At 43.9% G+C, this 26,101-nt stretch overlaps 1 protein-coding gene across 2 annotated transcripts in view; it reads right to left on the reverse strand.

Moving 5' to 3' along the window:
• Positions 1-26,101, reverse strand: part of LOC114487815 (nucleoredoxin-like) — an 82,640-nt gene that overhangs the window by 10,302 nt on the left and 46,237 nt on the right. Inside the window, exon 2 of one of the 2 annotated variants that reach the window (XM_028500014.2) lies at positions 1,617-2,936. The exons of the other annotated variant lie outside the window; for it this stretch is intronic. Within the exon in view, the coding sequence (XP_028355815.1) occupies positions 2,925-2,936 (12 nt within the window). The 3' untranslated portion in view covers positions 1,617-2,924. Of the gene's footprint in view, positions 1-1,616; positions 2,937-26,101 lie in introns of those variants that run through there. 2 annotated transcript variants of the gene reach the window in all.

The following is a 26,101-nucleotide window of genomic DNA, read 5'->3' on the forward strand; positions in this document are numbered from 1 at the left end:
CCGGGCAAGCCCAAGCCAGGCTCACTGGAGAACTTGAATGTTCTGTCTTTGGGAAGGGGGGCTGGAGGTAAGGGCCGTTCCCACCCTCACTTGCCCTGGTCGAGAAAGTCAGTAGTTGGGTGAGCATCAAGGCTGCAGCATAGACACCTGGCTTTTTCCTAGGAAAGTGGAAACAAAGCCACCATGGGCTGCTCAACACTGCTTAGGGGACGATCAATTAGCAAGATGGGTCATGTGGTCCGGAGAGAAAAAAGGAACTCCATTCCTGTTTGAAAGCACCTTCCAGGGTCGGATGCATTTTCCTCCCATCAGTCAGATGCAGAAAGGCAATCACTTCAATTTAATAAGAGAAGGAAAATGCTGAGCTGCCTTATTGACATCCTGCATGTTCCGCTATTATTGAAAGGAAATAAAGAAATTACAGGCAGCATAAGCTATTAGCTTCATAATGCCCTGTCCCAGGGTAATCAGCAAAGACTTCTTCAATACAGGGTGCTCTGCAACTCGGTGGTAAATGAATCCTTGCTTCAGGATTATTTAAGGATGACTGGACATTGTGCATCTAGAAGTTCTCCATGTACTGAGCCGCCAAACAAAATTCAATTCCCAAATAACTACCCGCCCACGGCTGCCCCTTTCCTTCCTCCTGCTGTTCATCTTTGTTCCCACCTCAGCACCTGCCCCTCCTCCCTGGGCCATTCTTCCTCTAACTCAGGGTTTCTCAGCCTGGGCTCTAGGGGGCCAGACAGTTTCTCTGTGGTGGGGGCCGCCCAGTGCACTGCAGGATGCTCCCCCAAGTCATGCCAAATTTCCCTGTGGGCAATACTCTCCCCCTCACCCCCGCCACCCCTGCCCCGTTGAGAACCACTGTCCTAATCGCTTACTTTGCATTCTCTGGGGGTAAAACTTACCACTGCCTGGAATACTTTTGGTTCCGTTTTGCTGTCAGGAACCAGTTTGGACATCACCTCCTCTGGAAAACTACTCTAACGCCCCTCCCCCACAAAAAGGAGCCGGGCTGGGATTCCTCCCCTGTGTGCCCTCCCCGCCCTGTACATGCTTTTCTGATAGCACCTATGTTACAGGATAATTGTCTCCTTACTTCATTTAATAATTCATCCATCCATTCATTAATTCAACCAATACTGAAGTGCTGGGTATAGGAAACAGGACCACAAATAAGACACTGGGTTCCTGCTCTCATGGGCTTATATTCTAGTGATGGAGGACAGGTAATAAACAAGAACAAGAAAATGGCAGATATTAATTAAGAGCTACAAAAAAAATACAGCGGGTGTCTCCCCCCAAGGGAGACTTAGCTCCTTAAGAGCAAAGACCACATTATTCATTATTTTATCTACAGCAATTAGCAGTGAGCCTTAAAAACAAAAACAAAAACAAAAAAAACTAGCCTTTTCCTCCTTTCTCTCCAGGCATATGTCATTTTCTGCTCTCTGTTATAGGGATCTGGGAGGGGTTCTCTCCTGGGGGACAGTAAACTTCTTGAAGGGAGGAACTGCCCAATCTATAAATTTTACAGAGAGAAAATCACAGGGTTTTGTGAGCCTTAAAAACAAAAACAAAAACAAAAACAAAAAAAACTAGCCTTTTCCTCCTTTCTCTCCAGGCATATGTCATTTTCTGCTCTCTGTTATAGGGATCTGGGAGGGGTTCTCTCCTGGGGGACAGTAAACTTCTTGAAGGGAGGAACTGCCCAATCTATAAATTTTACAGAGAGAAAATCACAGGGTTTTTGTTCAATTAAATGATTTTCCTCAAGCTATAGTTTTGAACACTAAAATTTTACTAAAGATATAGCTAAAAAGCTAAAAAGAGGAGAGACAAGCATTTAATAGATGGGGAAACAGAAGCAGCAACTTGCCCAAGGTCACACAGCCAGTAAACTGGATGAGGCACCTGCCTCAAAAACCAAGCTTTCTTCCCCGCCACAAATCACTGCATCTTGTAGAAACAGACAGGCACAGATTAGGTAAAAATGTCAGGAGAAAATCTCTTTCCTGACAGAAGGCTGTTGGCAAACCGTGGCTAGCATTGGGGATCCTCCCTGGGTGGGAATGGGGAGGTGGTGAGTTTATTTACAGGCAATAGGGAGCTGCCAGTTCAAGCAGAAGAAAAATGAGTGACATTAATTTTTCAGATTCTTACCACTGGGACTGAGCCTCTACTTCAGCACTTTACTAGCAGGGCCAAAAATCACTCCGAAACTAACGCCTGCAAAGAAGAGGGCCAAAAATGTTTGCCTTTTTTCTTTTCAAGGAAAGAAAGGTTTGTAATATAGAAAAGCTGGGATCGTTCTGCACAGATGTTAAAAATGACCCAATCTGTTGGGTTGGAAGCACCTTCTGAGAGGCAGGGTGGCTCTGAGGGACAAGCATGGACTTTTTAGGGAGACAGGTCTGTATTCTAATCTGCATCTATATGAGCCTCTCCAAATTCAGGGGTTTGGAAGGAGGGGGTATGGTATCTAAGTTAAGGGGGATAACAGTACCTGGCACAGAAGTGGACACTGACCTCTCCTGCAGTTTACACCAGGTAAGAACCTTGGCCTGGGAAACAAGAGACCTGGTTTCAACTCACAGCTCTGCCCTGACTCGGTGTGACTCAAATACTTCAAATGCCCTGACCTCAGTTTCCTTTCTGGTCCCTACACTTCAGATCATGGTCACAGGATCAAATGACACTTCATCAGTTAAAACCAGAACAATGCCCGGCAAATTGTAGGCACCCAATAAATGTTAGCTAAATCTGACGTCAACTGGATTTTGTCCTTATAAAGGCTCACCATGCAAGTTTCCCTCGACTTGCTGTTTACACATGGTTCCATCTGTCTGACAGCAATACCACTCAGCCCTCCATGGTCATCTTCCAAAAATACCCCTGCAGTGTTTGCTCCAGCTGATGAGTCAAGAATGAACCTGAAACCAAGGGCAAGTATTATTGCTATCCACCTACCTCTCACCAATGTTATCTATTATTCACTGCTCCCATACATTCAAAGAACAAATATCTATAATCCATCCCAGACATAAGTCAACATTAGCTCTATCATGCTTAGAAACTATAAAGGGAATAGAAAAAAAATTTCTTTTTAAATTTTGAGGATCAACATCTGATATCCACGACCTTCAGGCAGAAGGTATCAGAAAGTCTTTCTGAACTCTGAAAAATCATGGTGAAGGTCTTAAGCATTCCTCCATAGAGACTGGCACAGATTGATTAGGGGGAGAACAGCGATGACAAAAGACACACAAAAACATGCTGCCTCACTGGACTCTTACCCTGCCCTGCCCCCCGAAAAGGGTGAGCAGAGAAGGCTATTTAAAGTCAACAGTCATTGGATGGCAATGCCACAGGCTTTCCAGGACTTGTTTTCTTTCCCCCAAAACCTGTTTACAAAGAAGTGAAGAAAGGAGAGCATAGCCTGCAGTGGTGCCTGTCTCCACTTAGCATTTTAATTTTGGGGGGGGGCGGGGGGGGGCGGTGGCCACGCTGCACGGCTTGCAGGATCTTAGTTCCCCGACCAGGGATCGAACCCACGCCCCCTACAGTGGAAGCACAGAGTTTTAACCACTGGACTGCCAGGGAAGTCCCACCACTTAGCATTTTAACGCTGACCCACAGAACAGCTCACCACAATGAATGATGAGGAACACTACAGCAAACAAAAGAGCTAACAGCTATCAGGTGCTTACCCCTTCCATTCCGCCATGAGCTTTATGTGCATTAGCTCACTTAGTATCCAGACAAATCTCTAGGTGTTATCATCCCCATTTTCCAGATGGAACACTAAGGTTCAGAGAGGCTAAGGAACCGGCCCGAAACCACACTACCCATAAGTGGCTTGGCCGGATGTGAACCCAGGTTGTCTAACTCCACAGCCTGAGGACCGAACACCTGCCTTAATTCGAAGATCAGAATAACTCCCTTCCGGAGTGATGCCCTCAGAGCCCTCCCCGACCCTTCCACGTTCTTAAGAAAATTCATGTGCCTTTGTTGGTGGGGAAAAAAGTCACTAGGCCTGTGGACAAAGAGGAGTTAAGGCCACACTTGTGGACTTAGAACTCGCAGTAGTTTTCTCAGTTTTGTGGCCTGGAGCCAGACTTGTAGCATTAATTTTAATGTAAATTTTTTTGGAGGTGATTCATGTAGAATTCCTGCCAAGAATTTTAATAATTAGACTGAGTTAGACCAAACTCTGTCTGTACATGCCTAACAATATCTGCTGATTTAATAGTTATCCTGGAAGCTCCACAGAGCCCGGGGAAGGCCTGGCCACGCAGGCTGCAAACGGGGATGGTCAGTGGAGAAAGACACCTGTGAGCCCCCCAACTTTGGCCCCCCATCCTACGAACAACTGGCTCCACTTTCCTAATATCCCATTACCACCAGGGACCAGAGGAAGGGATGAAACCAGTCAGAAAATGCTCATAAAAGAAAACCTTTCCCAACGGTCCTTTCTACCACGAGCTGACGGCTATAGTGTTCCTCTCTAATGTGTTGATTTTCAGCCTTTTTCCCTGCTGTGGCTCAGTGCATTCCCTTTGGCAACGGGGACTCATCCGCAGGGTGGGATTTCTTTAAGGAGAGGGGGAGCTGGGGGGGAACCCAAATCTTTACTCCCCACCCGTCAAGAAACAGACTCTTTAAGGGTGGGGACCTGCAGAATTTGGTAGAGCCCCTGGAGAATCTGTTTCCCATCCTCCTCTCCCCCTCTCTCGTGGTCACACACAAGCACATACGTACACACACGTGTGTCCTCACACACAAACTCAAACTCTCACACTAACAGCACCATGGATCTAACAGAGAGCTCCCAGACGAGGACGGTGCCAATGAATCAAGCCTCTCCTGGAAGGCGGTGCCATGAAAACCACGGAAATTATATTAAAATTATAAAATAATTTACAGGCTTCTTAAAGCAGTCTTCAAAACAGAAAGGGAAATTTAGATCAACCTCTCCCCAAATAATGGGGAGAGGGGTTATATGCCAGAAGAGTAAAATATAAAGGCATATTATTTGCATAAGACACAAATTATGCTATGGAAAACCATGGGAAATGGTTCTAGCCATTGCTGTCCCATAGAAATATAATGTGAGCCACTTATATCATTTAAAATTTCCTGATAGTCGCCTTTAAAAAGGTAAAAAGAAAGTGCAATTAATCATAATATATAATTCAGTATATCCAAAACAGTATTTCAACATATAATCAATGCAAACAAGTATTGATAGGGTATTTTACATTCTTTTTTTCATACTTAGTCATTGAAATCCAGTATGCATTTTAAACACTTACAGCACACTGCAATTCAGACAAGTCATGTTTCAGGTGCTTAAGAGCCATGGGGGGTGGGTGGCTACCATATGGATTAGTCTGCTCTAGGAATTGGTATGGTGCAACTTTTAAAAGGTCCAGAGTTCCAGCTTACTTCTAAATTGTGTATTTCTGAATGACTGGCCTGTAAGTAATGAATACATACTATGTTCTTTAAAGGTTTTTTAAAAAGAAAAAGTGTTAAGTTCATGCTTGCCCATTCACTACTAAATGGCTCTGGACAAGTAATTTCAACCTCCTTGAGCTCCAGCTTCGTCAACTGTAAACGGAGATGAAAAAAATGTCAATATGATTTCCCTTACAAGGGCTGTTATAAGGATCATATGCTATATGTGTATGCAAGTGTTGTGTACTGTGCTATGCAAATGCTAATGATCGTTATTATAGGTCCTGTAAGAGAACAGCTCATCCTTGCAAACCAATAGCATGCTTCTCTTCAGACTAGAAACGTTTTGCCCACAGCTGTCCTTCCTTCCCAGAGGCTTCAGAACAGTAAGAAATGCATATTTCTGTTACCCTATCAGAAGCTATAAACCTACTTTACAAGAAAATTCCCATCAGAATTTCCAAGTGATATTTAAACTATTTTGTTGAATAGATATTTTGTTAAAATGAAGACCCTGCTTTAAAAACAGGAAGGCATCCCTGGCTGGCAAATTCTAGAGGGAACCAACTAGCCTTGCCTCCAAGAGAATTAGCCAATTCAAAAGACACACTCTGAACTAGTGAGCAAAGATGGAGAACACCCATTCCCCACCCCATCCACCCACCCGCCTCACCTTGTTCCTTTTCCTCCAGCCTTCTGACTCTTTCAAGAGTTTTCCCAAATTATGTGTGAATTTGAGTGGTTAGAAACAATATTTTAAGATTGAGAAGAGAGCTGCTGTCTAAATATTTCTTGATGGTTGAACAAAAGACCTTCTAGATGCCCCTCCCCACCCCAATCTGTTATGATAATGGAGATAGTAACGCAAGCCCTGAGGAGAGATGAAATGAATAAGTGAGTAGTACGTAATTATTTTATGAAGAGTGACTTATACAAAGAGAAACCAGAGAAAGCTTTCGTCTTTGAGAATTCGCTGAAGGCAGAGAACAAATCCGTGTTCCCAAAGGCCATCTGAGGTACCTGGCATTAGCACCCTTCCCTGCAGACACAGACCCCTAACCCAGGAGACAGACGTGAAGACCATGAGTGACAGCATCCTCACTGTACAGCTCAGCCATACTTAGAGCTTCTGAGGTTTGTAAAGTCCAGATTATAACTAAGATCAGCCTTTCCCAAAGTGTGCTCTGCACGATGTTTCCAGGCATTTCACATTTGGGGTTGGGTGGGTAGACAAGCAGGAGTTCCACGGTCAAATGAGTTTTGGGAAATCCTGGACCACACGAAGCTCAGCAGGTTCTTCTACTGGTCAGAGACTTTAACATGACAGTGTCCTGCGGGAGAGAGGGATCTGACCATGGACTGGACCTTTCTTCAGATATCAGATCTGGAGTATCCTCAAGTCGACATGATCACGTCTTCAGACACTTCCACTTTCATAAATTTTACAGAATATACGGGGTGGCAGAAAAAAAAGAAAGTAGGTTCTCTCCTGAAACCAGCTGAATCTCTGTTTTGTTGTTTTCACACTTGTAGAACTAACTGCACATCAAAGCTGACCCTCAGAAGCGCCAAACTCAGCACCCACTGATATAACAGCAGTAGCTTCACCCACCTACCTGTGATTTCTCTGTTCTACCTCCCAGGCTACCCCCACGCCTCCCTCCCTATAGACACCTGCGGCCCCTAATCAAAGGCATTCCTGCTTTGGCACCTATAGGTACTGATATAAAAGGTGTAAACATCCTTGTATAAAAGGTGTAAACATCCGGGAACAAAATATAATCATAATAACTTTTACTGTCTTAACCTCGTGTTCCACAGAGCTTGCTCAGAGTAGGAACAACCGAGAAAGAAACATTTTCAGTTCTGACCTCTGACTTTTCTCCTCTAGACTCAATTGGGCTGTTTCAAAAACCATGTTCTACTTCTTTGGACTGAAGCCGTCATGGTTAAATCTGAACAGTGCACGGCACTGGTTCCCAAACATGGGCCAAGGGCCCCTAGAAGAGGGGTCTTCCATGTGGTCTTCCAACCACATGATCACCAAAAATTGCCTGCCGACCAAAAAGTCAAAGTATAACTTCTACTATATGAGGGAATCCACGAAACCTTTTGATGTTAAAAAGAGATCCTCAAGTTTTAAAAAACTGGAAACCAAAACTAGCGCTTTTAATAAATACACCCCTTGCCAGTAATCTATCCTATTAGCAAGAGAATAACACAACTCAATATCTTCTTTTAAGTTATAGATTAATTAAGTGATTTTAAAAATTCTTTGATTTTGTTTCTCAGTCTTAATCTCATAAGACATGGCAAAATTTGAAATGACAAATGCTCATAAACCCAAACATCACTCAACTGTCCTCCTTGAAATTCTACAATTTTCTATTCTTCGGCAAGGAACAGATTAGATTTTGTGTTTATTTTTCAGTGACACCAAATAGAGGGGGCTACTGGTGTGTCTTTAGAATAAAGCCTCAATATAACATTTTGACAAGACCTGCACTAATCAGAAAAACAATATAGCCACCAAAACCATGATGACCTCTGACGATTCACAAAAGACAGCATTTCTTTATTTCTGGGGAGTTTCTCAAGCAATGAAAAATGGAGGTATATAAACTTGTGTTCCAAAGGAAACGAAAGTTAAAGAACTACTGTGAGTGATGATTATAAACTAGACTAATGGGAAATGGCATGCAATAGATAATATATCTTAAGAAATGTTAGCAAGTAAGATCTCCTTTAATATCTATTTCTATCCCCTATGGACATTATAGAATCATCATGAAATACTCTCAAAATAAAGGCAATTTATTTGCCAGGAGAAAAATCTTAAAAGTCATTTCACCTATTCACAGTGAAGATTTCATGAAGACCTACAAAAGCAATCATTTTTCTACTAAAAGTTCTACCCAGTTCTCAGTTGGAGCAACATGTCACATCTTCTATATCAATCTGTGGCTTAAATTCTAATCCTTATAACTGGCATAGAGAGATAATAAAATGTTTTCCAAATGCTGTGGGAATTTTTTAAAGCTCCCAATGCATAATAGTGTGGGGTTTTTTTCTCTTTTAAGAATTTATCATCAGTTCCAAGTTAGAGTTCAGTTGCAACAAATACTTAGAACTGATGACTTAAAAAAAAACCCCATATTTTCTCTATACAGCATTATTGCTTCGATGAATTAATGCCAACAAATGTGGTCAGTATTGTTTCCAGATTCTTCCAGCAATTGTACTCCTTGTATGGTCGACCCAATCCCGTCTGTACTTGATTACTTAATTGTCAGTCATTTGCAAACTCAAAAGTGAAAATGTAGAGGCATTTGGGCCACTTTACTCAGCAGTAGAACGCTAAATGTGGGCACAGTTCACAGACTTTCTCACATAGGTCTTCTCAACACAAAATATACTGTAGAAAGAACTCCCTCCCTACACTGAAAAGCCTTTGGGAGGGCAGTTTCCATTTTTTGAGAGAATATGGACTTTAAGAAAGATTCCTTCTTGTTATAGCTTATCATTTGTTAGCTTTTTTTTTTTAAGTATCCTTTGCTGATTAACTCCATTCTGTCTATTCTCTCAAAGGACTCCAAGTTCCCACAATACATATGTATTCAATTTTATTGCTTTGCACTTGATATATTGCATTGTAACTGTTCAAGGCATTTTTTTGTGAACATTATGTTTCTGTCTCCCAAACTATACTCTAAGCTTCTTAACAATAAAAACCATGCCCTGCCTCCACCTTGGGAATTTTTTTCTTTACCGTGACTGCATTTAACCTATAAATTTATTCTGATTAAATGACATCTTTACAATATTTCGTATTTCCAGCTAGTCTGTTTCTCCATTAATGCGAGTTTCTTTTCCTTTAATGTCTAACCAAAGTTTTGTCGTTTTTCTCTACAAAAACAAAACATGCACATAGTAAAAAAAAAAAAAAAAACACAAAAAACTTACAGTGAGTCTCTCTCTCCCACCAGATTCCACTCTCACCCTGAGAGGTAACCCCCTCATGCAGCTTCCAGAACACGTTCAAGCATATGCATATTTATATAAGCATAAATATCTTTTCCCCACCCCTTGTTTTTAAAAAGCTTTCCTTTAATGTCTAACAAAAGTTTTGTCTTTTTTCTCTACAAAAAAAAAACATGCACATAGAAAAAAAAAAAAAAAAACACAAAAAACTTCCAGTGAGTCTCTCTCTCCCACCAGATTCCACTCTCACCCTGAGAGGTAACCCCCTCATGCAGCTTCCAGAACACGTTCAAGCATATGCATATTTATATAAGCATAAATATCTTTTCCCCACCCCTTGTTTTTAAAAAGCTGGGCCAGTTATCAATATACTACCTCTCAGCTGGCAAAGAAAAATTATTTAAAAGGATCAGAACCATTTTCATAGATTAGGCAAGAAGAGTGACTTTGGAGCCAAGAGACAATAAACTGATATTGGGCACAGAAACTAAATATAAGCACACTCCATGTGATACCAAGTACAAATCTTATCTTTTTTAAAATAAATGTATTTATTTATATATTTATTTTTGGCTGCATTGGGTCTTCATTGCTGCACCTGGGCTTTCTCTAGTTATGGCGAGCGGGGGCTACTCTTTGTTGCGGTGCACAGGCTTCTCACTGCAGTAGCTTCTCTTGTTGCGGACCACGGGGTCTAGGCACGTGGGCTTCAGTAGTTGCGGCACACGGGCTCAGCAGTTGTGGCTTGCGGGCTCTAGAGCACAGGCAGCGCATGGGCTTAGTTGCTCCACGGCATGTGGGATCTTCCCGGACCAGGGATCGAACCTGTGTCCCCTGCATTGGCAGGCGGATTCTTAACCACTGCACCACCAGGGAAGTCCCTACAAATCTTTTCAATGGCTGAACAGTATTCCATTGTAGAGATACATCATGATTTACTTAACCAGTCTTTTATTCACAGGCACTTACACTGTTTCACATTTTAGCTAATATTGCTACAATGAAGACATCTTTGTTTATATTTGTAAATTCTATTGGATAAATTCCTAGAAATTGAATCAGGAGGTCAAAGGTTACATACGTTTTGAGTGACAGTGCCAAAGAAACTGCATCAGTTTACACGTGTGCCTGCTTCTCCACAACTTTCCAACACCCTGTCATCAAATGTTCTTTTTGCCCACCTAATAGTGACGTATCACATTCTGTCAGTTGCACTTCTTGCATTATAAGTGGAACCGGGCATCTTTTCATATTTACAAACATGTTTATATTTCTTTCTCTGTTTAAACTCTTAACTTAAATTGATTTTAAGAACTCATTATGCATCAAGGAAAAAAATGTCTCTTTTCTCAGTTGTATGTGTTGGAAATACTCTTTCCCAATCTATGGTTTGTCATTTGATCTCGTTTCTGGTAATTTGAATCAAACAGAAGTTTTACATGAGATTCATCTCTTTTATACTCACCAACAAAATCTAGCTTAATTTTCTGAACACAAGTATATGTTAACGTCCTTCCAAGAGACGAGAAAAATTTTCAGACAGAAAAATTAACAGTCACCAAAAATCCTTCCCCTGAATTTGCGAGAATTTGGAGGAGCAAATAGCTGTTAACTAAACCACTGCCAGCACCCAATGACGTAATTCGTGGAAAGGGGATCTGCAGATCCCTGGAAAGGCACATTTTCTCCTGTTGTTTGCAAAGTCCATATGCTTGTCAGCTTCCCAGAGGCCAGCAACCCTCTTTGCCTCCAGTAAAAGATGCCTTGGCTTAGCCATTTCAGAACAGAAGTGGTTACCGATGAAGATTTTGGCCCTTGCCCTGCCCCAGCAGAGACTCTTCCATGCAACACCCAGGTCGATAAGCAAAGAAAGGAGATTTGGTCAATTTCCCAGAGAGACTATGGCCCAACACAAGACCAAAGGAAAAAAATGATAATGAGTCAGGTTCTTCAGCTACCCACAAAGTCCCCAGGCAATGAACAGACGACAGATGTGCTCAGATAGCTATTTCTCTCCTGGCACTTTCTTCTTCTTCTTTCCAGTAAAAGAACAGAGGAAAATGAAGTAGAAAAAAATACTAAAAATGATTTCTCTCTTCACATACACTGCCTTAAAGTCACTTACGTTACGGCAAGGACATTAACCCTAATAAGAATGCCCCCCCCAAATTCAGGGAAGATTTTAACTTCATTCTATTTGTTCTTGGTATTTGAACATGATGGTACCACATTAATGTCCATACAAGTGGGACAGTTCAAAAATAATCAATGATTATTGATGATAAGTTCATGGCATCAAGAGTAGAGATAGAGGAAAGAAAGAAAAACGGGATGAGTAAAAATACCAAAGGGGGTGAGGTGGCAGAATGGAACTTGTATTGGAAAAATGGGATTTTATAGTTGAGAACAAATAAGTGGGATTATGATTAGAACCTTCAGAGTATAAAAAAGTAAAATTCTGATGACCTCTAGGAATTGTTTCTAAGAAAGGAATAAAAGTGAGAATTAATTAGTACATAGTATAATGCTCACCAGCTTTGGTACAGGAACAAAGAAAGTACCTGACCAACAAGGATACGGTGGTGCTGGAAACTTGTTAGGGTGGCAGACCCAACAAAGCAAGGGTGACAGTTCTCAGAGACTAGGACACACAATACTAAAATGGGCAACCATATACAGGAGGCAGAACTGGAACTTTCAGGGTTTCCCCCCTAGGTCTCTTCCCCTCCCTAGAGTTTTGGTCTCCAAGCAATCAATCCTATGCTTTTGTTTCTATGCTCAGTTTTAAACCACATTTTGAAAAGGTACTTCTTGAAAGGCAAAGATTGGGAGAAAAATACTGAAGCTCTTAAGAGCTCCTGTCTAGCTGCCAAAACATTGTTTTAGGCAAATGTCAAATGAAAAGGGAGAAACAATGATGATTTTATTTGAATTGCTTCCAAGGAAAAGTAACCTCCAGCAAAACACTGGGCCCACTTTGCTAGAAATCCTGGCACGTCGACAACAGAGATGGAAGAAGAAAACTGCATCTTCCAGAACGCACGGCATCAAACAGGAAAAACCACAAGGAGTGACGTGCTTTCAGGTTCCTGTGGCTCAGGATCCCTTTTATTCTTTTCTATTTCTTTCTGCTGTAAATAAAATTATTTTTAATTTTCCCTACAAGGGGGCTTTAAAAATGCTTAAAGGTCAAATCTCTTGTTTTAAGTAAAATTAATATATTCCAAATTTACTGACCTAAATAAGGAGAGAGTGAAAATCAATATAAATATATTCCAAATCTTTAAAATTCAGATTTCAGAACATGGTTAAATGATGCTTCCTCCTGGTAGAATGTGAAGATACATCCCACTAGATTAGCTACTGTAAATATCTGAGGAACCAAGGTTCTTAAGCGTTCATGGATTCCAGGGATCCCTGTGGTCCAGAAGTGAATGTTACGAGCAGATGAGGGAAGGAAAAGAAGAAAAGATGGGGCAGTGATCTTGGAGAGGTGAAACTATTGCAAAGTACCTAGAGCCTTTATATATTACACTCAGTTCATTTGTAAGTTACAGCAGCCAACAGGCCTCTAGGTTAATCACCATCTTAACCTCTTCCTTAGAAATGTCCTTTCTTCTTTTTTTTTTTTTTTTTTTTGTTGTTTCACTGTTCTTTTCTTTCTCCAACTTCACTGAGGTATAACTGACAAATTAAAGCTGTATATATTAAAGGTATATAATGTAACGATTTTATATACATATATATTGTGAACTGATACCACAATCAAGCTAATTAACACATCCATCAACCCACACAGTTACCACTTTTTACGCATGTATGGTGAGAATACTTAATATCTACTCTCTTACTAAATTTCAAGCACGCAGCCCACTATTATAACTATAGTCACCAGGCTGTACATTAGATCCCCTCCTTAGAAATTTTCCAAGGAAGGCAGATATTTTCTGGAGGTCTTCATCTTCATTCATTACTCAAATTTATTTGACACTGTGTCCTGTTCCATTACCCACACTGGAGATACAAATCAAATAGACCTGGCCTCCGGTGAGATGGCTTATTCTTACGTGAACAAAAGAATGAAGTGTTCTGGGTCTGTGACTCTCTTATTCACGAAACGAAAGCCAAGCCACAGGTGCCACCTTGTCGTTTGTGGCAACTGTCCCAGATCCTCCTTGTTCTTTCTCAACCTGCTCCCGCTCTCTGGTCATGCCGCCACCTCCTCCCTGACCCTTGTCTTCATGCCCCACTTTTTTTTTTTTTTTTTTTTTTTTTTTGGTGATATGCGGGCCTCCCTCTGTTGTGGCCTCTCCCGTTGCGGAGCGCAGGCTCAGCGGCCACGGCTCACGGGCCCAGCCGCTCCGCGGCACGTGGGATCCTCCCAGACCGGGGCGCGAACCCGGTTCCCCCGCATCGGCAGGCGGACGCGCAACCACCGCGCCACCAGGGAAGCCCTTCATGCCCCACCTTTTAACTTCTCGCCTACTCCCTGAACTTAGCAGCAGCACCTCTGGGCGCCTTGGCTTGGCCGTCAGGACTCCCTCGAGGACACGGCTCATACCCGCTTCACCATCTCAGCCCGATTCCGACTACCCACCCCGACATTCCTACCTGGTTCAGTCTCCTGGAGGTAAACCCTGGCTCCCAGCTTGACAGGAGGCAGGTACAAAGTACGTCATGGGAGCAATGGGAAGGTGCAGCTAACTCTTTCCAGCAAAGCTTTGCAGAGGAGGTGACGGCTAAACAGAGTCTTAGAGGACGAGCAGAGTGGAAAAGGGTGGTAAGAGCATCCCCAACAAAGCGGAGAGTATGTTAGTGAAGAAAAATAAAGTGTTTTGCAGTCAGTTTTGTGGACAAGAACCCCTAATGGATAATAAAATGTTTACTGAGCTCCGACATTCTGGAAGGCACATGGCCCAGGACAGGGCACAAAACAGAAACTCATTAAGTATATGGAGTAAATGAAATAACAGTTTCATTTAAAAAGTAATCTCACGCGTCTAAGTCAGAAAATAACCTATAACATTATCTAACTAGAAGTACCCAAAACAAAAACAAGCCAGAAAATTCAATACCACCTCTCCCAAGACAACAGAGCCTTTTTTTCCTTCTGTAATCAAGCACACAATGACAAATGAGGCTGCACAGGGCCTGTCCTTTGTGCCAGAAACAGAGCCACAGAACCCTGGGCCCAAAGGGATCTGGTGTTGATTAAGGTTAGTTTCCTTTGTAACGTTCATATTGGAGAGGAAAGGAAGGAGGATGCAAAAGGAAACTGGAGGAGCCCAAGATGCATCAGTGAGTCTCATCACAGCATTTTATTTCCTCTGTGAACTCGACTCAGGGAGCTCAGAATGCCCATCTTCATTTGGCTACCGAGTCAATAATTCACTTCAGTTCTAACAGCCTACGGTCTTAGTTTCTTGCCTTTAAAAGGGTCTGGTTGAACCCTTGGTGAATTTAAGGACTCAGATAACAAAATAAATTAAATCGAGTTTGCACAGCCTCTTATTAAAAATGTTTCTGGGGTAATTATTCCAACTAAACAGCCTCTGTTACAGGGTTCTGTCAGTGTAGTGTGATAACTCCTTAATTCCATGATGCTGTCCAATGTGACTATTTTTGTAACAACAGGGAGAAACCTCTACAATCTCAGCATGACTGGAAGTTAAGTTACTGCTGCCAGTTTCGTGAAGACTGAGTCAAATCCCCTTTCTATACACCTACTCTTACTGTGGGTTACGGAATCTATACCCCCCAGGCCTCACTCACTGAGCCCCCTGCATTCATCTCATTTAGTCCTCCGATGGGAGAGAGAACGCACCAATCGACATTTATCAGGTAGTGAGTGCATAGCTCTGGAGGCAGGCAACAACTGGGAAAATAACGTTGGAAAAGAATTCAGAAAATCCAACTAGATGCAAAGTGGTCTTCAGAGGAAACACCGGGACATACCTGCCCTTCAATCTTAGCAGACCGTGGTGGCGTGCGAGCTCATCCGTCTATACCTCCCCCTCTGCTCGCCCTACAAACCGATATTCACTAACCTCCAGGCTTCAGCTCCCGTGGGCATCCTATGTTTCTCCATCACCCAGCTAGACTGCCCACCCAGTTCCATCACGTCCTCCATGCTAAGGACATTCACCTCCACTCACTTTAGGATAGCAACATCCTGAATTTTTAACACCCAAATACTCCCAAATCCAAAACTGCAAACTTAGAAATCCTGCTTCCCATTCTTTCATCTCTCCCAGTGAGCTACCTCTTTGGCCTTGGGGAACGTGACGACACCTTCTGATTGTTCAGGTTCAGCCTAATGAGCCAACATGCCCAGGCGGCTGCCCTCTCAGTCAGGGGTAGCTGAGGACACCTAGGCCCCGCTGCAGTTTGACTTCACAACCCAGCGGTGCGCCTGCACAGATCCCTTGGCCTTGGTGCACACCGGGCCTGCCCGGGCTTGGCACAGTCTCTTACCCCATCCTTCCAACATTCTCAGCCCCAGGGTCCAGCTCCCCACACCTCTGCCCACAAGTGACCGGCCCTCACCAGCTCCCTCCGGAACTGCAGTGCTCTCCCAGGCTCTCCACCCTTACCCAGATTGACTAGCCTATTCCCCGGGGCCAGGCTCATCATTCGCATTCTCACTGGCAGCATCTACTACATTCTCGACTAGCTCTTGACTTACACCACACTGCTAATCCATCCTCCAGTTCCTCCCCTTCCGCGGTATCGGGAGGATTCTACATCCCCGCAGTGCTTTCAGTGATTCTCCTCTAGCTCCTTTTCTGGGGCCCACAGCAGTTGTTCAAAAGCTTACCAGGTCTTCGGCTCTCAACAATCTTGTCTCATCTTCACCATGAAAGCAGAGGGCATCCAGTAAAGACTCTCCCAGCCTCTCCTCAGCTCCTTCCCCCAGTCTCAGATGATGGTACCTCACCTCCCACAGCCAGCTCTTCCCACCTCGGCTCTTGTTTTGTTATCCCAAACCTGCCGCTCTAATGCCGTGTGACGTTTAAAAGTTACCTCACCTCTTTGTGACTCAGTTTTCCCATCTGTAGATAGAGAGAAGAGCACCTATCCTAGATCAGTAGTGAAGACTGAGCAGGACACACGTGTAAAGCACTGAGAACAGTGACTGGCACATACACGGGAGTAATCTCCTTTACTGCGCCCTCCCCTTCTCCTCAACCTACCAATAGAGTCAGGTCTTTGTCACCCCAAAAAACTAGCTGTTTATCCTCAAGCAACCGCTCTCTTTCTCTTGCTCAGCACCAAGCTTCTTGACTCACCACTGCCTCCTTCTCACACCGGCTCGCTCCTTGGCTCCTTGTAGGTGCCCTGGGAACTCGTCAGGATCGGCTCTCAGGGAGGTCACTGGTGACTTCTCATGGCAAGTGCACTGTCAAGTTTTCAGTCCACTCTGCCATCTGAAACCACCGTTCTCCAACTCTTCCTTGAAACTCTTCACTTGCCTCTCGTGGCCGTGTTGACGGTTTGTCTTTCTTGGTCTCCTACGCCAGCCCCTCTGTCTGCCCCTAAATGCCAGGGCTGCTGTTCCACCCTTGGCTTTCTCCTACCCTCGCCTCCCAGCCCCCGCCTGCCTCCAAGATGAGCCCATCTGCTCGCACAAGCTGGACCGTGCCTGGAGTGCCAATGACTGCTCATTCATTCCTCACCCGGCCTCCCTTCTGGGTTCTACCTGCCTGCTGTCTCCATCTAGTTATCCCAAGTGAGCCTCTAACTCAACAGGTCTAAACTGAGGTCACTGCTTTCCCCAAACCTGCTTCTTCCTCTGTATTTCTTTTCTTTTTTTTTTTTTTAATAAATTTATTTATTTATTTTTGGCTGTGTTGGGCCTTCGTTGCTGTGCGCGGTCTTTCTCTAGTTGCAAGCGAGGGCTACTCTCCGTGGGCCTCTCACTGCTGTGGCCTCTCCCGTTGCGGAGCACAGGCTCTGGATACACAGGCTCAGCGGCCATGGCTTACGGGCCCAGCCGCTCCGCGGCATGAGGGATCTTCCCAGACCGGGGCACGAACCCGCGTCCCCTGCATCGGCAGGCGGACTCTCAACCACTGCGCCACCAGGGAAGCCCGAGGGTCTTCCCAGACCGGGGCACGAACCCGCGTCCCCTGCATCGGCAGGCGGACTCTCAACCACTGCGCCACTAGGGAAGCCCGAGGGCTACTCTTCATTGCGGTGCGCAGGCTTCTCATTGTGGTGGCTTCTCTTGTTGCGGAGCATGGACTCTAGGCGTGCGAGCTTCAGTAGTTGAGGCTCACGGGCTCTAGAGTGCAGGCTCAGGAGTTGTGGCACACGGGATTAGTTGCTCCGCGGCATGTGGGATCTTCCCGGACCAGGGCTCGAACCAGTGTCCCCAGCATTGGCAGGCAGATTCTTAACCGCTGGCCACCAGGGAAGCCCTCCTCTGTATTTCTTATATAGGCTGATGACATCATTATCAACCCAGCTCCTGTTTCAAACCTTTGGTAGTGTGCTGGGCAAAGGACTTAATTCTCATAAACCCACTTTAACGGGTCCCTGCAACCATGTTGGTAAAGAGAAACGGGTTAACCCTGTATTCATGGATGTAGATTCCAAGTGTAAGAATCATTAGTCAGAAATGGGATAGGGCAACAAATAAAATCAAAGGGGCACATTCCCAAAGCAAGAGCTTAACATAAGACCTAGTTAGCTCAAGGGATGGGGAGGGGGTTAATTTGGGGGCTAAGAGTAAGAGAGATGGAAGAAGTCTCAGTTCTTACAAGGCGCTGTGTGTGACTTCCCACGGCCTGAGCTATGCTCACCTCCTCCCTACTCCTCTCTGCAACTGTGATATCCGGGACTTCCCTGGCAGTCTACCGGTTAGGACTCCATACTCTCACTGCCAAGGACCCGGGTTCGATCCCGGGTCGGGGAACGAAAAATCCCACAAGCTGCACGGCGTGGCCCAAGAAACAAACAAAAACCCTGATATCCACTCTGTTCCCAAATTCCTCAAGATTTCTCCTGTTTTACCTTCCTTACCACAACTATCCCACCAAGCTCAGCTCTTCTCTGTTTCTCACCTTACAAACCACGACCGCCTACTAAGGTGGTCCAAGAGACCACCTGGGTCCGAGAGAGAGACCCAGCCTTGAGTCTCTCTCTTGGGGTCAATCTTTCTAAGCCATAACTGTGGTCATACCATTTCTCTGCTTGAAAACTCTCAATGGCTCCCAATTGCTATTAGGAACAAGCACAAGCTCTTTGGCCTTCACAATCCAGCCCTGACCTGCCTTTCCTGCTCCCATCTGGCATCACTATAGCTGCCACAAATGGCGTACCCTTTGCCGCATGGAACACACCACGCTGAGCCCTTCGCCCACCACTCAGGCACTTCTGCTGTCCGGAATGCCCCTCCTACAGCCACCTGCTATCACTTCTCTTTAACCCGCAGTGAGCTGCAAACGTCTCATCAGCACTGAGGTTTCCTCCTCAGGCAGAGAGCTGCTCCTTTCTTCATCTGCCAGTCTTCCCTACACACAATGGGCCCCTCAAGGGCAGAGCCCTAGTCTTATTCAGCCAGATTATATCCCCAGAGGTGCCTTTACAGTGTCTGAAAAGGAGACATTAGTAAGCACTAACCCTTTTACAGGCACCATCTCATTTAATCCTCACAAGAACTAGGTAAGCACTAATTATCATCATTTCCAGGTGAGTGAGTGAGGCTGGCCAGCAGCTCAATAATGTTCCTGAAGGACAAACTGACTTTACCTGGTGAATGGTTACAGCTATTCAGCCTTAAAGAGACCCTCAATCAGGCCAGGGTCATTAAGGAGACAAAGCTTTTGGCCATTCCTGCACACAAAAGAAAATTTGGAAACACTGTCTGGCAAGTCCTTCCAAGAGATTCTCAGGTTCCTGTAGAGAGTATGCTTAATACATCTCCGCCCTTTGCTGCCCCTCTCCCAGAAATGGGGTTTCTTCATCACTGGAGGCCTTTGTTTTACCTGATGACTGCAATGCTAGCTATTTCTTCCCAGATTGGTACCGGTGAGAACTTTGCTTACAAAATATCTCCTCAGGGGACTTCCCTGGTGGTCCGGTGGGTAAGACTCCGTGCTCCCACTGCAGGGGGTCCGGGTTCGATCCCTGGTCAGGGAACTAGATCCCACATGTATGCCGTAATTAAGAAGCCCGCATACCGCAACTAAACATGCGGCAGTGAAGAGCCCGCATGCCGCAACTAAGACAGGCACGCCAAAATAAATAAATAAATATTTTAAAACAAACAAACAAACAAAATATCTCCTCAGAATTCCACCAATTAAAAGCTCATCTGGGGAGATTGGGACCGACACATATACATTAGTATGTATAAAATGGATAACTAATAAGAACCTACTGTATAAAAAATAAAATTCAAAAATTCAAAATAATTTTTTAAATGAGAACTTACATGTATATTCTGGATATAGAGCTATTAGTTTCTGAAATTTTTTTTGAATTTTTATTTTTATTTATTTATTTATACAGCAGGTTCTTATTAGTTATCCATTTTATACATATTAGTGTGTATATGTCAGTCCCAATCTCCCAACTCATCACACCAAAAAAAAGAAAGCTCATTTGGATGGAATACTCTGGGAGCAAAACATAAAAGACCAAAACTCACTAAAGAAGTAAAAAACTTGAATATAGTAATAATCACAGAATATCTACACACTCTTGTCAAATTACCACCTGGCCAGAAAGGCACTGGGCTCAGACAGGTTCACAGGCAATTCCCAACCTCTTAGGAACAGACAATGATCATGCTACTTAAACAATTCCAGAGCCCAGAAAAAGGACTGTGGTGAGCTTTATTTTTTTTCTATTCTTTTCTATGTTTTCTGAAACTCCACACAGAGCATATATTACTGTATTAGAAAGAAACACTTAACCTATTCCAATTATAGGAACTTTTCATAAGGAAATAATTATGGATTTGTTCAAAGTTTTATCTATAAGTGAAGGAATTATACTTTTATGTATAATCCATGAGCAAAAATCAGAAAATGAAAAGTCCAACAATGTATTCACTTTTAGTTTGCAGACCAATTACAAGCCAGGCACTGGGGATAAAATGGTCAGTTGAATAAGAGTTTATACTCTTGTAAGGAGACAGACATCAAATAATCTCCAAAACATATATATTATAAACTCTGAAAAGTGATACAAAGTAAATACCTAGGTTACAGTGAGAGTGCATACTGTTAGGGAACCGCTGACCGAAATCACCCACCTTGGCCGGGCACTTGCACGAGTTATCTCGCAACAAGAGGTCCCAATAAGGAACACGGTGCTGCCACTGAAAACTAAATTCGGGAGGAGAATCCTGGAGGGGCCAAAAGGAAGGAGGAGACGCCAGCCTATAATATGCCCTACCAACCTCCCAGAATCCTCCTCACTGGAATCCAGCTTGGCTGAGAGATGCGCGCACCACCAGGAAGGATGCTGAGTCAGACCAGATATGGGCCAAGCAAGATGAGTGCCCAGAGACAACCTGGAAACTAATCCCATCACCATAAAACCTGAGACTGCGAGCCACAGGGCAGAGCAGTTCTCCTGGGTTCCCTTACCCTACTGCTCTCTGCCCAGGTGCCCCTTCCCAACAAGATTTTTGCTTTGTCAGCATGTGTCTCCTCAGACAATTCATTCCCGAGTGTTAGACAAGAGCCCACTCTCAGGCCCTGGAAGGGGTCCCCCTTCCTGCAACAATAGGATACTGGGAAGGGGGCCTTATCTGGGGATCAGGAATGATGGAATATCAAGCAACTGTTCAAACTAATGATAAGTTGATGAATATTTGATGACATAGCATATTCATGACATAGTAAGTGAAAACTACAAAGCAATATGTACAGTTTAGTTTCACTTTTGTATAAAAATTATATTTACACAGAAAAAAGGTTTGAAAGATATACAAATCCAGTAAAAGGCAAAAATGTTAGCCATAGAGAGATTTATGGTTTTCTTGTGCTTCTCTGTATTTTCCAAATTTTCTTAAAGATCTCCTATTATGGGACTTCCCTGGTGGCGCAGTGGATAAGACTCTGCGCTCCCAATGCAGGGGGCCTGGGTTCCATCCCTCGTCAGGGAACTAGTTCCCATATGCATGCCGCAATTAAGACCCGGCACAACCAAATAAACAAATAAATGTTTAAAAAAAAAAAGATCTATTACTTACATAATAGTCTTTGTGAAAGCCTCATTTAATTTTTTAAATTCTTTTTTTTTTTAATCCTGGTAAGGTATACATACCATCAAATTCACCATTTTACCATGTACAATTCTGTGGCATTAAGTACATTCACATTGCTCTGCAACCGTCACCACCATTCATCTCCAGAACTTTTTCACCTTCCCAAACTGAAACTCTGTGCCCATTAAACACCTGCACACCCATCCCACCATACCCAGACACCCCGCCCCCGCTCCCCCAGCAACCACCCCCCAGCAACCATAAAGCATCATTTAATTTTAAAATTCAAATATTTAGAGACCAAGCCTCATTCACCCTTTAAATGTCAATTACCTTCATCTGCTAAACTTCCATCACTAGAAAAGACAGCCCATAAGGCAAGAGCTAGAGTTTAATAGAGCTGGGAGACAGGTCTAGGTGGCAATTTGGGACAATCAGAGGATGGGAGGTGAGGGGTGTGGTAGTGGGAGGAGATTCTAAAGCGGAGATGGGAAGGCAAAGGAACTGCAGGCTTTGAAGTTTGCCCCAGGGCCCTGGAAGCAGCCAGCGTATTCAGGTGCAAGGACTAACCAACCATAAATCTGTTTCTTTCAGCTCAACACTGATTGCCTCTGGCTGCTAAGACACACACACACACACACACACACACACACACACACACACACACACACACACACACACACACACTCTCACGGAAAGATGGAGAAGAGACAGAAACATCACACACACACACACACACACACACACACACACACACACACACGGAAAGATGGGGAAGAAAAGAGACAGAAACTTAAACGTCAAAGAATCAAGCCTCCCAGGAACCAAATGCAGGAATTTCCTTCACAATACCCTTGACAGCTGGCCTTGTAGCACCTGCTGGAACATATCCAAGGAGAGGGGTCCAACGGAGCCCTGACATTCCAGAGAACATCCAGACAGCTTCATAAATCCCCAAACCCATAAATACAGAAAAGGTTGTAGAGGCTTCTGGCTTTTCCTTGTTTTTTTCCTTCCAAACGTCTCACCTCCCACTGCAAGTTAACCCCCTTTTCAACCTTCACCAAAGCGATCTCACCAGAAAAAATGTTGTCTTGGCTCAGGCCCCTGCGAAAATGTTCCTTATTTCTCTATGAAGTACAGTAGGCGGTGGACCTAGTCCCAGTACAGCAAAATTTATCATTCTAGTTTTTCATTTATCCAAAACTCCTTTTTTTTTTCCTGGCTAAGACCTATCCCTTCTTTGGACATCTTTGCTTTTTCTTTCCTAACATCACCCATATGAGCAGCTGATATATTCTTTTCAAAAGAGCCATTTTTCACAAAGTTTTACTTAGTTAAGAGTTACAAGTGAGTTGCAATTCAAATCTGTATCTCAGCAAAATTACAAATTACTACCTGTCAGGAACCTTTGGGATCGCTTAAAGCTCTCGAAAAATCAGGGCAGTGTTAGATCTGCAAATTCTACATCTATATTGAATAGTACTGTCTGTGTGGTCACCCCACCCCACCTTCCTCTCTTTATTAACAGCAGCATCCCACATTTCTCGGGATTTGTAGAACATGGTTCTAGGTAACAAAAGCATCTGCTGTTAAATACATTTATCCGTCTTCCCACCCAGTGTAGCCAGGAAAACTGTTTATAATAACCTCACCCCGCCTCCACCGTCCCGCCGAAGATAAATGGGTGATATGATGGAGAGCTAGAAGGGGTACAGGGACAGGACGTAAATGTAACAAAAGGTAGCCGGAGAGTTTGGGCTGATCTGGCGGAAGGGCAGGGGCAGGGCTACTTACGTGGGACGCTTTGCATACCAGTCAGAGAGCACTGGGCTCCTGGAGGCAGAGAACACAGGGAGGTCCCTTTTGGAGACAGGCTGAAGTTAGAGGGGTGAAGCTAATTTCAAAATATCGCCTAGAGATAGCCCTGCCCACCTCCTCATCAGCTGTCCTTTGATTACTCAAGTCTGCACTTAATGTTCCTTCTACCTAGAATCTCACCAGCTGGAGAGGCTTGTGTTAACAAAGGCAACTCCTCTGAGAAGCTGAGCTGGTGGTAATTTAAAAAGAGAGGAGAGGATACTCAGAGATAAAGGAAAACCACAGCCTATAAGCTTGAAGCAGACTGTGGCCAAAAATCTGGACGCATTATTTATTTCACAGGATTGGTGTAAGGAACTAATGAGGATGCAGATGAAGATGTCCTGCAAATAAAGTGCTACCCAAAGGTAGAGAGTGCAGAAGTGGGGATCTTAATGGCTCAGCACCACTTTAAAAAGTGACATCTAACTTCCTATTTTACTTCAAAAGTAAAAGTGGCAATATGGGAAAAGGTGGGTATGCCTGGCATATCTGACTTCACAAGGAAAGCATTCGATGAGAATTTTCTCCGTGGAATCCTGTGGACAAGATAGAGACCTGAAGGCTGGATGAGGTGAACTGGTAAGTGGCCAAACCAAGACGCCCCCAAAGTGCAGATTATTAGATGAATATTAACCTAGAGGGAAGTTTCTCACTGGGTTCTAAACGACTCCCTTCTGACCATGTCCAGCTCTACGTTACTCTTTTTTCTCTTTTTAATTTTATTTATTTTATTTTTGGCTGTGTTGGGTCTTCGTTGCTGCACACGGGCTTTCTCTAGTTGTGGTGAGCGGGGGCTACTCTTCATTGCCGTGCGTGGACTTCTCATTGCGTGGCTTCTCGTTTGCAGAGCACGGGCTCTAGGCGCACAGGCTTCAGTAGTTGTGGCTCGTGGGCTCTAGAGCGCAGGCTCAGTAGTTGTGGCGCACGGGCCTAGTTACTCCGCGGCATGTGGGATCTTCCCAGACCAGGGCTCGAACCCACGTCCCCTGCATTGGCAGACAGATTCTTAACCACTGTGTCACCGGGGAAGCCCTCTACATTATTCTTAATTCCCTTGAAAAAAGGTATCGGGGAATATTGTAAACTCATACAGACATCACGAAACTAGCAGAAGACAAACACTATAATCAGCTGTCTAAATGCGGTATTCCGAATACTTTTTATGCCTGCAATTTACATTTAATCCCCATGCAGTAAAGCAGAGGCCTTAAACTGATGAACTGCATATGTGCTTTGTTTAGCTTGCCCAATGTTAAGAAAAAATTTAAACTGGCTAATAGAATGTAAAACTTAGCTGGCTTCACGTAAAAATCCAGCTTTAAGCTTGGAAAAACAGAAGACCTCATTCCTGCAGGGCAACATCAGCTGGAGGTGTTGCCATCTGAACCCTTGGATGAGCTGTGTCCCGTCTATTCTGGGTACCTAACATGGCCCAATTCATCCCATTTCACCTGCCAGGCCCCTATTGGCATTTGACTTGGTGACTCCTGCAGTAAACACTGGTTCATATTATTAAATGTATCCAATTTGATTGTGCATTAAACTCTAATTCAATCTTCTCCCACTTTCAGCCTTTGCAGGGTTTCGCTCCTGCACCAAGATCCAACATCTGATCACAATTTCATGGTGAAAACCTGTGCATACAGAACATCTCAGTTTTCTGGTGTGCTTTCCTATCCTTTGGTTTATTTAACCTCCCCGATATTCCAGGAAGTCTGAGCTTATTGTCTATGTTATGAGGAAAATCAACTAGCTAACAGGGGCCAAAGGCAAAATTTCAGCTGAGGGCTTGGGTCAAATCTTAATCTACTATCTCCCACAATACCATGTACCCCTCAACCCCTGGAGACAGCCCTGATTCCAGGCTGACCCAACCAGAGGAGATTTTTTTAAGTCCAGATTGCAAAACTGCAGGGCTGCTCTGAAAGGGGCCACTATGTGGAATCCTTGCTTTACTTCCGTTTTTAATCTTCTTTAAAAAACAACTGTAGTGTCTAATCCAAAAACAGCTGATTCTCATTTACACTTAACCTGTGTTGAACTCACATACTAAATTTTAAAGCTCTGCTCTCAAAAATGCATTTTGCTCTTTAAGATCTCCTTGGTAACACTTGTAATTGGTATCTGGGCTATAAAGAAAAAAAGAAGCTTGGACCCAATCAGTGACTGGGGTTAAAATAAAATCCAACTAAGTAAAGTTCCAGAATGACAGCTGTACAGCAGACTCAGAGAATAACCTGTTCAAATTGGAGGAGGACTGCAAAGTCCCAGGAAAGGGGGACTCTCTGAGATAAAAGGGGAAATTCAAGGGAATTCCCTGGCAGTCCAGTGGTTAGGACTCACTTTCACTGCCGACAGCCCGGGTTCAATTCCTGGTCGGGGAACTAAGAGTAGGAAGATACCAACATTCTCAAATCATAAAAAGTTAATTTAGAGGTATGGATATAATTACCAGAATTTAAAAAAAGAAAAAAGCCACAACACTTAAAAGTGGTAACTCGGGCTTCCCTGGTGGCGCAGTGGTTGAGAGTCCGCCTGCCGATGCAGGGGACACGGGTTCGTGCCCCGGTC

The sequence above is a fragment of the Physeter macrocephalus genome, chromosome 14 (genome assembly GCF_002837175.3).
Source record: "Physeter macrocephalus isolate SW-GA chromosome 14, ASM283717v5, whole genome shotgun sequence".
NCBI classification, from domain to species: Eukaryota; Metazoa; Chordata; class Mammalia; order Artiodactyla; family Physeteridae; genus Physeter; species Physeter macrocephalus.